Source organism: Homalodisca vitripennis, chromosome 7, assembly GCF_021130785.1.
Source record: "Homalodisca vitripennis isolate AUS2020 chromosome 7, UT_GWSS_2.1, whole genome shotgun sequence".
NCBI classification, from domain to species: domain Eukaryota; kingdom Metazoa; phylum Arthropoda; class Insecta; order Hemiptera; family Cicadellidae; genus Homalodisca; species Homalodisca vitripennis.
Window position 1 is genome coordinate 126771151 of NC_060213.1, and position 14780 is coordinate 126785930.

At 34.5% G+C, this 14780-nt stretch overlaps 1 protein-coding gene across 2 annotated transcripts in view; it reads left to right on the forward strand.

Moving 5' to 3' along the window:
• Positions 1 to 12936, forward strand: part of LOC124366279 (diuretic hormone receptor-like) — a 163893-nt gene extending 150957 nt beyond the window's left edge. For both annotated transcript variants that reach the window (XM_046822688.1, XM_046822689.1), the window contains 5 exons: positions 3521 to 3603; positions 3998 to 4126; positions 8524 to 8709; positions 9400 to 9560; positions 10416 to 12936. In XM_046822688.1, the coding sequence (XP_046678644.1) occupies positions 3521 to 3603; positions 3998 to 4126; positions 8524 to 8709; positions 9400 to 9560; positions 10416 to 10554 (698 nt within the window). In that variant the 3' untranslated portion in view covers positions 10555 to 12936. The remainder of the gene's footprint in view (positions 1 to 3520; positions 3604 to 3997; positions 4127 to 8523; positions 8710 to 9399; positions 9561 to 10415) is intronic.
• The last annotated feature ends 1844 nt before the right edge of the window (positions 12937 to 14780 follow it).

Genomic DNA, 14780 nt, shown 5'->3' on the forward strand with positions numbered 1-14780 from the left:
GTTTAATATTTAAATTTTTTCAAAAATTGGATTTGTCTTATTGTTTAGATTACTATTTAAAATTTTATGAGGATCCTTATTATAATTTAGATAGATATTTAATTCTTCTTTTGTGTTTAATTTCTCTCCTTTCCTTTCGATATCTAAAATTTCTATATTTTTTCAATATTTGTGTAGTTATGGTCAGTTTCCAATAAGTGTTCAGCAAAATTTGATTTTATTGTAGATATGTTATTCGTTTTCAAAGCTTCTATGTGTTCTTTAAACCTTTTATTAAAATTTCTACCAGTTTGCCCAATATAATAGCGTTCACAGTCACTACATGTCAATAAAAAGATTTTTAAAAGGGTTTTAGTTACTTTTCATTACATTAATATCAACTTACATAATAAGTAAGTGTTTGTCTGAGCTTCAAACAGTTTTTAATACGCGAGTAAGGCTAGAAAACAACAGTGTGGAGCATTAGTTAAAACATATTTATAACATTTTAACATTACGAAAATGTATAATAAACAAAATAGATCACTAATCTCCTGTTTCCACTTATGGCCATTTCATTGATAACTTTGTCAGTGTTGATTGGAGCTGGATAGTGAGTTAACAGTAAAGGAAGTCCATTTAATCGTTCATTACCCATAGAATTCCTGAGGTAGCTTTTAATCCTCTTGAGAGAAGAGAAGGATCTCTCTACCTCTGCTGTTGAGACTGCTAATGTAACAAGCATCTGCAATAGAAACGTTATTTGCAGTTATTTCTATTTGATTTCTTATAGTTTCGACTAGAAACAGAGAGTGTTTTAAAATTGTACAGCTTTATTTTTGATAAATATGTTTTTCTATTTGTTTTTAAACATTGTTTTGATTAAGATATTTTCACTATTTTATCTAAAAAGAAACGGTGTTAAAATGTGCATCATTAAGGGAACAAATGTACCAAACTATATCTGTATGGACCTACTTAGTTTTATAGTAAGAAATAGTTACCTGAAGTACATAGTTCATAGCAGGATATAAGTTTTTGTCACTGGTGTCTAGAACTGACATGAGTTTCTTGGAAATATCAGGTTCTTTTACTTCTTATACTCCACAGCATGCCTTGCCTTACAATCAGACCACTGACTATCGTAGAACAGTTTCAGTGTTTTCAATTTGTTATTTGTTTCTTTTGCATTCTTTGGGAGGAAACAATCTAGAGCTTCCAGAATATCTGTATTTCCCGAATAGGTCAACCAAACTTAAATCGGTAAATCAACGAATTGATGCAAGGTATTCACTGAATTAATGTTCCTCAGCAGTAGAATAAGGGGGGTTGTCTCTTTTGGTTTGCTTCCCAAATTGCCGGGGCACAACAACTGTTGTTCCAAAATCATCTAAAGTCATTTTTAACCTTATCAAATAACGAAGCGAATAGTTTAATATCACTGCTATCTTCATTTTCAGACAGTTTACGCAATCCTTTCAGTCGTTCATATAATCAGCTAGTTAAAGGGCAGACGATGTGTTACTTTAAGATTTTTGGAGATACTTTGAAAGAGGAATGCTAAATGTGAATTCACACACCACCGTTGCAACAAGGAAACTTCCTTTTTCAACAAAAGCTAGGAGACTGGCAGCTGAAGACTAGAAGTAGCAACGATGACAGAAAAACACTTCAACAAATGTATTGACAGAATCTTATGGCGTGTTTTTTAGTTTCTGGTACAATATCCTCACTATATTTTTTTTAGCATATCGCTACATTGAGTATTAATTCTCATCAAATTGGCCACTAATTTTTAGTTTAAAACAATTCATTATGTAAGGGACGTCCAAGGAGTTACTAAAAACCACATTCAGACACTATGCAACACAGTGCACATAAATAGTTTTGGGGCGTGTTTCTCTAAATATTTTATGTATGTCAGACAAATGTCTACTAAACTTTGAATGTCTACTAGACGTCTACTAAACGTATACTAAATCTACGTCATACCCTTGACCAATGACTTTATCCATGTTGAGACCCACACTAGAACAAATTTAATGGTTAGAATAATTTCGTAAATGCTTTCAGCAGACAAATCGGTTATATGGGTAAATGCAATGAAGTTTTCATTCAGGATCGGTTTGTTTTCTTTCTAAATTTATCGAATTCAAAGTGAAAACTGCTCTTTTCCTGACACATCAAGCGTTCCATCTCCTAAAATAGAAAATAACACCATTTTTTACAGATAGAATAACCTTTTTCTGTATACATTTTCTACAAATGTCAATAACTTTACTCTGGAATTCAGGTCTAATATGGGTTGCATTTCGTAGACAATTAAAATGTGGTTTTTTGAACTTCCACCGGTGACTGCTCGGTACCTGAGCAACGCTCAAAATTTGCCATCCTTATCTAAAGATTTTTCGGCCATCAGTGGCCCACTGCCTCGATATCCCCGAAAGGGCATTTCATTTTCTCCACAAAATATGACTGTGTTAATTATAGGCTTGAGTGAAGCTCTGATTTTTTATTTTCTTCTACGAATCCAAAATCAATGTCTTCTCAGAATCGAGCTTTATAAAGTTTTCTGCAGATACAGGAAAAATTTCATTGAGGTACTCGAAATTCCTGTAAGAGGACAATTCATCTATTGCGTCTTTGCACTTTCTACAAAGTATAGTTACTAAAGTTTCCAATTTTTCTGTTGGCCTTCACCAGTAAACCCATTGGAAAGTAACACACAAAACTTGCAATAAGCCTTAGAATAAGCCAGCCAATAGAATATTTTGAGTCAGGTGCTTTGAAACTTTAATCTTCTTGGTGTTAATTACGGTTACTGGAAAAATAAAATTCTCATCTGAATGAATAAATGATTTAGCACTTTACTTTTCAGAACTAGTAGTTTTACAAAACTCTGTATTGGAGTGAAATAACTGGCCAGAAACTATGCCAATATCTACAGAGGTTAGGCCGATGCGAGTCTGTAGGCCTACTAGTTCTGGATTGGTCATGAGACGATGAACAACACGGAGTTCGAGTAAATATGGACCTCCCTTCTCGTTACGCCTCTGCTTAACAAACAATACACATCCATTCATAAAAAAGTTGTATTAATTCTGAGAGAACTACTAAAATAACATCAACAACTGCAATTTCCTTACTACTATATCGTTCAATAACTAATAGCGATAGAATCGCATCGGTTCACAATCACTGCTAACCAACCAGCTACATGCGTTCATAAACTGTTAGCGATAACTGTTATTTAACAATATCGCCGAAAAGTAGTAGGCACGCGAGTCACGACGCATCACTACAAAAAAAGATTACGTAGTAAGGTAAAATGATCAACAGTTAAGGTCAAGCACCACATAAACCTATACTAAGCGTAGGGGTTAGGTGAATTGAAAATAGTACTGCTTTTGGGTACGAGATATTGTTATGTAATTAATTCCCACTTTTATTAGTATAAATGAAATGTTCCTACCTTATATGTTGCTACATTGTAAAAATAAGTACAACAAACATTGTTAAATCTTCATTATATTGTTGTCAGGGGCTCCACTGATAGTGATGGTGATTTGGATAGCGGTCAAGAGTTTCATCACCAACAACGTCCACTCCGAATCGCGTTTAGAGGTAAGTAGCCTACTCATGATTATGATTAGCCTACACTAAAACCCTGTAATATATCTGTGATTTGTGTTAAATTCCTGTGAAAATATAGCTTCCAATGAAACAATGTGCCCATTTTCGATGAGAAATGTTTAAAATTTCCATACTTTTACTGATTTTTCTTGAGCATTATTACTTTTAAGTACTGGAGGTCGTGTAAAAGTACTTGGCTTATCTAAAGCCTGTTGTGTTTTAACATTAGCTGTAAAATTAAAAAAATAACAACCAGTATGAAAAATAGTTGTCTTGAGCAAATTTGATCTACATGTTACCTTACTTCGTAGTGGTCAGTTACTACTTTTAAATTATTTATTCTCATTCTTGGAAGAAATCCATCAATGTCTTCTCATGATTTCAGGCCCGTTTGATCTCTGCTATGATGCCGCAGTGCTCGCTGCTCATGCCAGATCTTTACGATTGGATCTACCAAGGGCCCATGCTCTTCGTGTTGCTCCTCAACATCGTCTTCCTCTCTAGTATCATGTGGGTATGTTCCCCACTGGATAGAAGTGTTGTCCTCTTGTTGTAATAGGATGTAAAACAGTTTTAGCCGTCAAAAGAAAACTGAGGGCAAAGATTGTATGAGGATGTTACAGAACCCACGAAGAACCTCTAGAGAAAATATTCTGGAGATCAGATAGACTTTTCCTCTCAGTAAACTTGCAAGTGCTTCCTTTTGAAGCTAAATTGATTTAGAATCATCCCATAAAAATGGCCATATCGTTCATTCTATGATCACTTAAATGGAAAAGGGACTCTAAACATGTACATACATTTTCATAATAACTACATTAAAATATCTATTTATTTTTTATTTTACTCTTGTACAAATAATGTAATAACATTTTTTAAATTTTAATCCGAGTATTTCCAAACCAAGGTTAACAGCAAACCCCAAAATTTCCCTATAGGTGATCTGTTATGTTCCACAAATTGTTATGCACAGAATAAAACTGGGTTACAGATGTTTGATATTTTTCGTGTATTGTTTTGGCCGCTAAAGTGAAAATACAATTTTTAAGGAGTTGCTGCGACTAACTAGAAAGGAACCCTAGGAGGTTTACTTCTGGCTGAACCAAAAATACCTTTCCAGTTGAATCCCCACACTGGGTACAGCAAAAACCGATGTGCCACTTAAATCTGGACAACGTTATGGATGTCCAGGAGCGGCTCATCACTAACCGCAAATGTCGAGATTCTGGGGCGCAAGGTTTCGGTAGGTCTAACCTACTACGGGAGATGACTGCTGGAGTTGGTGGGGTTTGTTCCCTAAAAGTCAAAGGTTCTTGCTGGTCTAGACACAAGGATGTGCCACTTACTGCCTGCTTTGACTGGAAAGGCTGGTTCAGAGCTGGCTTCTACTTCTGAGTAGAAATCACTTGTGATTAGTACCTAAATTTTTTCTCATGAATCTCGAGAGGAGGCGTCCCCTTCTCTCAACCTTACTCATCCAAAATATCCTGTCACACCGGAAGCAGTGCAAAGGTCTTTATAGGACTAGGTGCAGTTTTCTAAGCTTCTTGTTCTAAGAGAACAAAACAACTAGAAAGGAAAATATCTGTTTTGACTCTTAGAATATTTTTTGAGAGACACACGCACTAAAAACTACTCATATGGCTTGGAAACTTATTTAGTATCACTTGATAAACATATTTTTGCCAGTCAAGATCTACCTTCTTTGTCTTGATCTACCACTATTTCAATAATCTTCTCCTCCTCTTCTACGTCCTTAAGAGCCATCATTATAAACAAGCCAGCTAGCCATTAGGGGTAGTGGCTTTACAACTCTATTTAGCTGTAATAGAGTTTTTTAACAGCTATATATTATAATTTCTCCTATTATCAAGTTTCTGGTTCAAACCGAGTCGAATAACTGTTATCCAATTCAAATCTTAAAATTTTATGTTACACCAATAAAACCAACTGTCACAATTAAAAAAAAATTAGATGGAGAGACCACAGCGTTAGTAAACATTATTGGTAAATTTCATATCAAAAAATGAAAAAAAAAGAATAAATAAGTGAAAATATAAGGAACAAATGGAGCTGCCATGATATTTCTGAAATACAGTAAAACCTCCTTAATCCGACATTCTATAGTCCGGAATTGTCTATAATCCGGCATCAACGGCAATAGATAGAAATTAAGATAAATGTACGTTTTAAAGTGGCTAAATACATAAATTTCAGGTTAGGCATGGAACTGGGAAAGTTAGACTTTTCAGGAGAAGGTAATTCTGCTGACAAAGTGCCTGCAAATGAGTTTAAAATATGTTTTCAAGATTTCGTTGAAAAATGACTTTACTCCATTCCAGGTGTACAATACAGGTGAAACCGGCTTGTTGTGGCGCTGTTTGCCTAACTCTCCTTTAGCACGTTATGACGAAAAAAATGCAAAATGTTTTAAAATGGACAAAGACAGGTTGACAATCTTGTGCTGTGAGAATGCATCTGGTGGTTATAAAATTAAACTGTTCGTAATAGGCAAATACCAAAAACCTGCAGCTTTGTCATTGAATTCAGAATTCAATAGTTAAAATATCGTGGAGAAAACTCTGGTCAGGTGTTATGAACAATGACGATGTTCCTAATGAAAATGATCTTATTGAAGATGATGAAGACCTATGTCTAAAAATTAATCTGGTAAAGATTAGATTTTTTTTCAGAACTATTTAAATGAGTGAGCTGAGAAAGATTCCAAGCACCGAAATCGTTCAGTGATTAGAGATTGATAAAGACCTCTTACCATTTGAAGAAATCAGTGATGAATCCATAGTTCAAAGTGCTCAAAAACCAGTTTAGGACAAATCAGAAAGTGATAAGACTCGGAAACAAAGTTGTGTCTAGGAACGAAGCAAGTGAAGTAATCAACACGTTTGTGAAATTTGCCGAGTCAAATAAACAGTACAGCATGGCCGAAGTTATGATCTTGCATACAATAAAATATGATTTTAATTCGTGCTTTAAACCACGAATAGTACAGCACTGTACTGTATTCAAATTTATTTCATCATGTACTGTACTTAAAAATGCATTTAATTTTTTCCTGTACTTATATATTGATGTATATTGTTCAAACAACCCATGTTTAAATAATAAATACATAAAGTACAGTAAAAGTTGTTGTGGAAATTTCATTATTTTTTATACGACTCCTGTATTTTTATAAATAATCCGTGAAGAGTCGAGTCCCAAACGTGCCAGGTTAAATAGTTTCTACTGTATACAGATCTGATCTGTCTTTATATAGAAATATTAAGGAATATTACTTGATGTGTTTACAAGGATATAGCCAGTGAGGTAGTCCAAGGGGTCTGGACCCCAAATTTTCCTTTTTTTAAATTATTTTCTAGTCAACGATTACTATTATTTAAATAATTCAGTATTACTAACACATAATGATGAAAGATCGTTCTCAACAAAGAAACGGGTCAAGAAGTTTGTAAAAAACAAAATGGGGCCTTTCTGTCCACAACGGGAAGCTATTAGTTGTCTGGATCCCCTACCCCCAAATTTGTTCGTGGCTACGTTCTTGCAAGTGTAGCTATTAAGTTATTAAATGAAACATAAAGCAGTCAGGGCAAAAGTTTTATCTGATGAAACTCTTAAAACTTAAACTTAATTTATGAAATATAATGGGTAACGGAAACCTTAGAAAGATCATGATTTAGTAGGTGGGAAATAGGTTTTGTATTAGATGCTCACACCTACACATTGCATAACCTCTTACAGTTTCAGAGAAAAATGATTTGGAGAAAATTGACAATGCAAAGTACTGACTGGTGACATTTTGACTATTACTGATTGTCAATTACTAACCCTCAGAGCATGAACATGCTGCACGTCCTAGAAATCTGCTCTACTATCATGTCCTATAGTAGTACAAGATCTCAGATGTTTTGAACAATAATGGATCTTATAGCTTGTAATAAGATTTCATAGTGCAATACATTCTGCTTTTTATCCTTAACAAATTATTAATGCACAGTATACATTTCTTTTAACACTTGACCAAAGTATCAATTAGCCTTTTGAAAAAAATTTTATAGCGTTCACATGTACGTGTAAATGAACTTTTGTATAGTGCTCCCAGTAATACAATATTATAATTTTCGTTAGCAGTAAATTGAATAATATGTGGACCTACCTATTAATAGTATATCGTAATTATCATATATGTATGTACAGTTATGTAATTGTACAATGTACGATTTATGTAAGTGTGTATATGTATGCAATATACTGTTATAGAACCTGATCAGAAAGATGAGAGCTTCTACTAATGTTGAGGCCCAAAAGCATCTAAGGAGCCACTAAAAATCAATGTTATAACTGCTCTGTTTTAGGTCTTGATCACAAAGCTGAGAGCTGCTTCTAACACAGCAGCATCACACGGTCGCTATAGGTAAACCACTTATAAAAAGACACTGGGCGATTTTAGTTCACGCAGGGTGGGGTAAATACCCCTCCGCCGCTGTGATGCCGCCCCCTTCTAGTATCCCCACCACTGGTCGGCACTCGCCCGCTTGCTCTATCCCCTGATTTGGCCACTGCCACTTAGCGGCTAACCTCAAACCAAAACGCAAACTCCCTTGATACGTCTATGGCTAGATTAGTCTGTTCAACTAATATTTTACGCTTGCATAGGTCTACACACAACAATATATTATACCTATAGTAAAGGTTGCTGAGGTGTAAACAAAATGGCGCGAGCGAGACACGACCACACAGCTGATAAAACAGAGACGAGGAGATGCTTGTCCCACTCCCCACCACTGGAGGGGAGCCCCTCCCACGCGTGACTGCTCAGTGTTTTTGCTTCTGCGCAGGTTTCTTTGCGATCGTTGATCTATAATAGTCAATGTTGAACATACTCTTTTATAGGTCCTGATCACAAAGCTGAGAGCTGCCACTAACGCAGAGACTCAGCAGTATCGCAAGGCCACTAAAGCTCTGTTGGTGTTGATCCCACTGCTAGGAGTGACCTATATTCTCTTCATCGATGCTCCCACAGAGGATCACATAGCGAGCGTGTACCACAATGTGCGAGCTGTCCTGTTATCCACTCAGGTAGAATTGTCATATCTTTGCTTGAAAATCTTATGGATGAAATGCAAGCAAACTTGTAGAATCACGAACAGTATTTACACAATGGATTCTTGTTTTTTGTCACAATTTTCATTTACTACAAATATGTAAAACATTATACATGTCTTTTCAACAATAATATTCTGTTCGTTACTTTAACAAATCTTAGCGTTTATTACGAATGTTCTTGATTGTGATGATTGATTAGGTGAATTATGGTAGTAATTATATCTAATATTAAGATTTATTAAACATGGATAGGTCCTATTCACTTAACAAACAAAGCCATTCGCAGAAGTGATTTCTAATACTTTGAAAACTGGAGTATTAACATAAAGTCTATTTACTCTCGTGGCTAAACTCATATATGTTACAAACTCATCATTTTTCATTGTATATAGAAGGACTTTTATCTATCCACATTATTTTTCTATAAAAACTAACTGCCAGAAGTATCAGGAATACACTTTCTTTTGTTTCTAGTTGTAACGATTTTTTAGCAAACCTACTTACGTACTTGATGCTTGTAATCCCACATGATTTGGTCCTAAAGAGCTTCTGCAGGTCAAACTGCCCTCTCAGGAAGGTTAATAAACTCTATAGTAATAATCGTCTCAGGTTTCACCAGAGGACTTTCATACAAGTAATCAAGACTTACCCTTCGGTTTGCAGGGATTCCTGGTTGCTTTACTCTACTGCTTCCTCAACAGCGAGGTCCAGAACACCTTCAGACACCATCTGGCGCAATGGAAGGAAGCTCGAGACATAGGGATGGGTCCTCGCTACTCCACCAGCAAAGAGTGGTCCCCCAGTACCCAACAGGAGAGTATGAGGTCAGTATCGTTCTTGCTTACTTTTTGTCCTGATCATCAGTTCACAGAGACCTTTTAAGAATTTTGTTTTGTTAACTTATGACAAGTAAATGAGAAACCGCTCATTGCACTTACTCATGAAAGGAACTTTATGCTTGCGTCCGTAGTGACAGGACATTCAGGATGGGTAATTGGTTGGAAGTAAGGGCTGCGTCCTATCAAAATCCATGAGGAAGAGGTTTGGGTAATAATTTCAGTCATGTCTCCTTGGAAGAAGGGTAGTTTACTTATATAGGCCTCTCCAGTCAAAGGCTGGCAGAGGTAACACACCCATATGACTAAGATAGCAACTTCCTATAACTCTTAGGGATTCCTATCAACTCCAACAGTCATCTTCCACAGTAGACTAGACCTATTGATTAACCCTTGCACTCCAATATATTCATATTTGCGGTTAGTGATGTGCTGCTCCTGGACATCCATAAGGTTGCTCAGATTTAAGTGACACATCGGTTATTGCTGTACCCATTGTAGGTTCAACTGGAAGGTATAAACCAATCAGAAGCAAACCTTCCTGGGGATCCTTCCCCTCTTGATCCCTCCCAACATGTAAACTCCCATCTCTATTTCTTTAAATCACCTCTCTTACTGTAACTCTTACGATCTCTTGTACATCAATGCACTCTTCTCTGAGACGTAAGCACTAGACTATCAGATTTTTAAGCTGCAAAGTTTAAATTTACAAATTTGTAAAGTTTTCAACTTACAGACATCTCTGAATTGTTTTGTACTGGTTTCTCAAAGGAAGGTGTAATGCTTTAACCTACTCAGCTTTTATGCTGTCCCGGTTAGCCAATGTCTGTCTATCTGTTGCAGACTGTTCCCGACCAAGTTCTTCCAGCGCAAACGACAGATGAGTGTGAGCGAGGCGACCACCATGACTTTGCTGGGGCACAGCGTCCGGCAAGGCAGCAACGTGGAGGCTGGGGACACGCGGAGTGAGAATGTTCTCTAGCCGAAGTACCTGCAGTCAGAAGACCAACCCTAGTCGGGTGCTCATCGCACAAGAACGAGTTGGGCGCTGATGAATATGGTGAAATCAGCACTCTTCTGTCCAACTACTGGACGATTCTGGTGATCTGTGTTCAAAAGCACCAATACTGAGAACTGTTTTGTACATTTCTTGATGTGTCGAGGTGGCATGATGATTGATGACAGTGTAAAACGAAAGACACCTTCAGCATATCGCCTGTGCTGTAGCCATTCTACAATTTTTATTTGTTTACATTAACGCATTGCAAGATGACTGAAGATCTGGTAAATGAAGAAGAACAGTAGGCGGGACTTTTGCGTTATACGACCTCATTTCTTTAAACGTTTCCTACGTTTAATAAGATTGTTTCGCTGATGCATTAATTCTATGAACACATTTTTAGACCCGTATTACATCAATACATGAAAGTAGGTAAGCAGTAATCAGTGAGCGGCGACCAGTAATCATTGTTCCTTATCTTATCGCAAAATCCGGTTTTATCTGGTATTGGCGCAGGTCCTGGTCTACCTATGCAGTCGCAGTGTCTTGTTGTACCTAACCTGACCTAACCTAACCTATAACCTAACCTAACCTTCTTTAAACGTAGAAAACGTTTAAAGAAATTAGGTCGTATAACGCAAAAGACCTCAGTAGACTAGCCTATCACAAGATGCACACGTGAGATAATAAGTCGTCATAAGTTACCATTTTTAAAAACCTCTATTTTAAACCAAAATCAATCAATTATTTCATTGATTGGTTGTGAAATTTACAATGATTGCACAAGAGTTTCCCAATAACACTTGGAATTGATGTTCTAACGTGAAAAATTGTGGTTGGCAGTGGAAAGACATTGTGTATATTAATTATCATGCATGTTTTATCTCGTGGATATAGATGCATCTCTAAATACAGCCTTATGTATATGAAACCGTTATTTTTTGTGGACATCACTTCTACACTGTTTTTTTTTTCAGTGAACATACACCTGTTACACAAAACTGTTTTATTTGGCATTGGCATGGAGGTTGTTATGGTTGACATAGACTAATGTAAATTTCTGAGATATCGTTTTCGCGTTATTGTCACATCTAGACAGTGGCGTAACTAGGACTTTGCTTTGGAGGGATGAATTTCATTGAAGAGCGAACCACACTGAGTAGTTTGTATTAAATCTGAATAAATATAATTTTAAATAAATTAGATAGCCTAGTCCAAAATGAAATATTTCAATTCAACAACATTTTGATCAAAAGAGATTTATTTTACATTTTTATTTTTAAAGATTTTAGGATTTTTATGGGGGAGAGTTTCTATGCCCCTCATTCCCCCCTATAGTTACGCCACTGCGTCCAGATATCCCGTATTCGATGTAACTAGTGTTATATATTACGTAAGTATTTTGCTACCAAAGATATTTATAATTAGTCTTGATTTACAGATGAATATCAAATAATTATTATGTTGAAAATGTATATAAGTAATGGTATGTGTTAGATTCTGGCCGGAAATTTTCAAAATGAAATTTTGTTGTATAAAATTGGATCTAGTCATCTTTGTAAACAAAACTAGCTGTCTTTATATTGTTCAATTTCATAAAACTACGAATAGTTTTTTGAATTTAATAATTAGTGAAAATAAAACGTAATCATTACCCAAGTGATGATTGTGTTATTTTCAATAACAATATTATTCATAAAATAGTAAAATTGTTTGCAAAACGATGAAAAACATTTTGTAACAACTCAAACTAACGCCTTAGCCTATATATATGGAGTAACCAGGCTCTAAAAGTTAAGTCTCAGTAATTGTAAACATTATTAAATTTATAAGTTATGAATGGTAGCAAGTACGTAGCCAGCAAGGGGGTCTGACCCTCTTTAAATTTTAAAATTTTTCATTTACTTTTTTAGCAAACGATTATTGTTATTTAAATAATTCAGTATTATTGACATGTACTGCCAAAAGATCGTTTTGAACATTGAAACGGGTCAAGAATTTTTTAAAGAACACAATGGAGAATGAGCTGTTGACTGCACTTACCTTACTTTCTGTCCACTGCAGAAAAATATCAGTCATCTTAAACTCCCTAAAGTTTTTTTTCCGGCTACGTTCTTGAATGACAGTATAAGTACGAGTACACAATATAACAGACATATGTTACATTCATTTGGTTAAAAACCGTGTTATTCATATTATTTCAAACTCGATGTTATGTTCAATAACGTTATAAGTACACGTAACTAGTGATGGGAGAATCGAATAGTATTCGAATACAGCCAGAGTATTCACATATTCGAATACATCAAAATGAATTCGAATACTTTGGAAATGAATACAATTTCTCTGGAAGAATTGAATTCAAACCTGGAGTATTCGTTTATTCTGACGAATAGTATTCAAATAAAATATCCAAGAGCTGTATTCGTATTCATATGAGGTTTAAAATGAATACATATATGGAGACTTTGAAAAGAACAATTTAGGGGAGATTCATAATTTGAAAAAATAATTACAAATTTTAATACTTGAAAAAATGTATAATTAATTGTATAATTATTAAATTTTAAAATACATATTATTCAAGAGTTACAGTTCTAAGCAATAAAGACAAATATGAATATTTATTTTATATTGTTGTGTAAAAACAAAATATTATTGTATTAAAAAAAAATTATATAAAATATAATATAATATAAAATAAATAAATATATATATATATATATATATATATATATATATGTACATATATATATATAATATAAATATATATATATATAAATAATATAATATAAAATATTATTATATAAAATAGTGTAATTTAAATTGGCTTCAGTGTATTTCTACAGTAATTAGTGACAAGACCTGCTGTGGAAAATAGTATTTCAGACGGAACTGAAGTACCAGGCAAACAAAAATATTTCTTCTGAAGTTCGTATATCATGGGTATGACTTGTTTATACGAGGCACCAAAACCAAAGTATTCGAATACAGTGGTGAATTCGTGACAAACAAGTGAAATAACCCAGGAACAATAGATTGCGGGAAAGAAGTAAGACAGGTCTAGACCTGTCTGTTAGAAACGCTCAGCTGAGCAAAAGTATTCGAATACAAGTATTCGAATTCATATTCAAATACAGGGGTGAATTCGAATTCAATGTATTCGATTCTTTAAAGTATTCGATTTTCCCATCACTACACGTAACTGAGTTGGTACGCGATCTGAGAATAAAAACCGGTCACGAACATAACCTCAATGTTTAGTTGTCTCTTCAAGGCCTTAGTGATTAATAGCCAATTGAATGAAGAAACTTATTGATAACACATAAAAATGAGCGAGACATGTATTAATCTAATAATGCCTTAAATATACTGAATAGTTATACTCCAAGTCTATTATTTATTAATACTTTTTTTGGTGCTACGTTAAAACAGCTGATCAAAGAAAATACAAAAGGAAGGAATGAACTCCTGACTATTTTACAGGTTATACAGTCAAATATTATTTTCGTATCCTTTACAAAGTTTTATTTGTATTGAATCTGCTTGTTGGTATCATTCTAATTATACACTTATGCTATATAATGTGGGCTTGTGAAAAATACAAATATTGTATTCATAATAAATGTCACAAATATTTGACATGTTTTAGGCCTGATTTGATTAAAAGTTTAAAGATGGTGGCTCTCAGTATGGTACAATGAACCAAATACAAAATGAATTCCCAAAATAACTATATGTTTATAATATATAAAGTTTTATGTTAACTTCAGCATATACTTTCAAAATGTATAGACGATACGTAGATTACACAACAATATGTATTTGAGGGTTTACCATTTTAAACAAATAACAGTTCAGGAACAAAAGTCAAACTGTATTAAATGGTGATAGCAGTTATAGTATATATGCCTGAAAATAATTGTCAGATTAGTTTTATTCTATTGAAGTTCCAAAATGGCAGCTGTTTAGTATATTTGTGCAAAACTGATATCTTAGAAGTGTTGCAGTTTGGAGCATCGAGTAATGTTCTTCTAGTTAAATTAGATTATTTTAACTAGTCTTGTTCTTTATCACACAAAATTTCAAAGTTACTGTTGTCCAAAGTAAAAACATGGTAACAAATTTTAGACAAAAAGACAACATTTCTCACAACTATTGATGTATCTTCCAGTGTTGTATATAGAAAATATATTAAATATTTATCG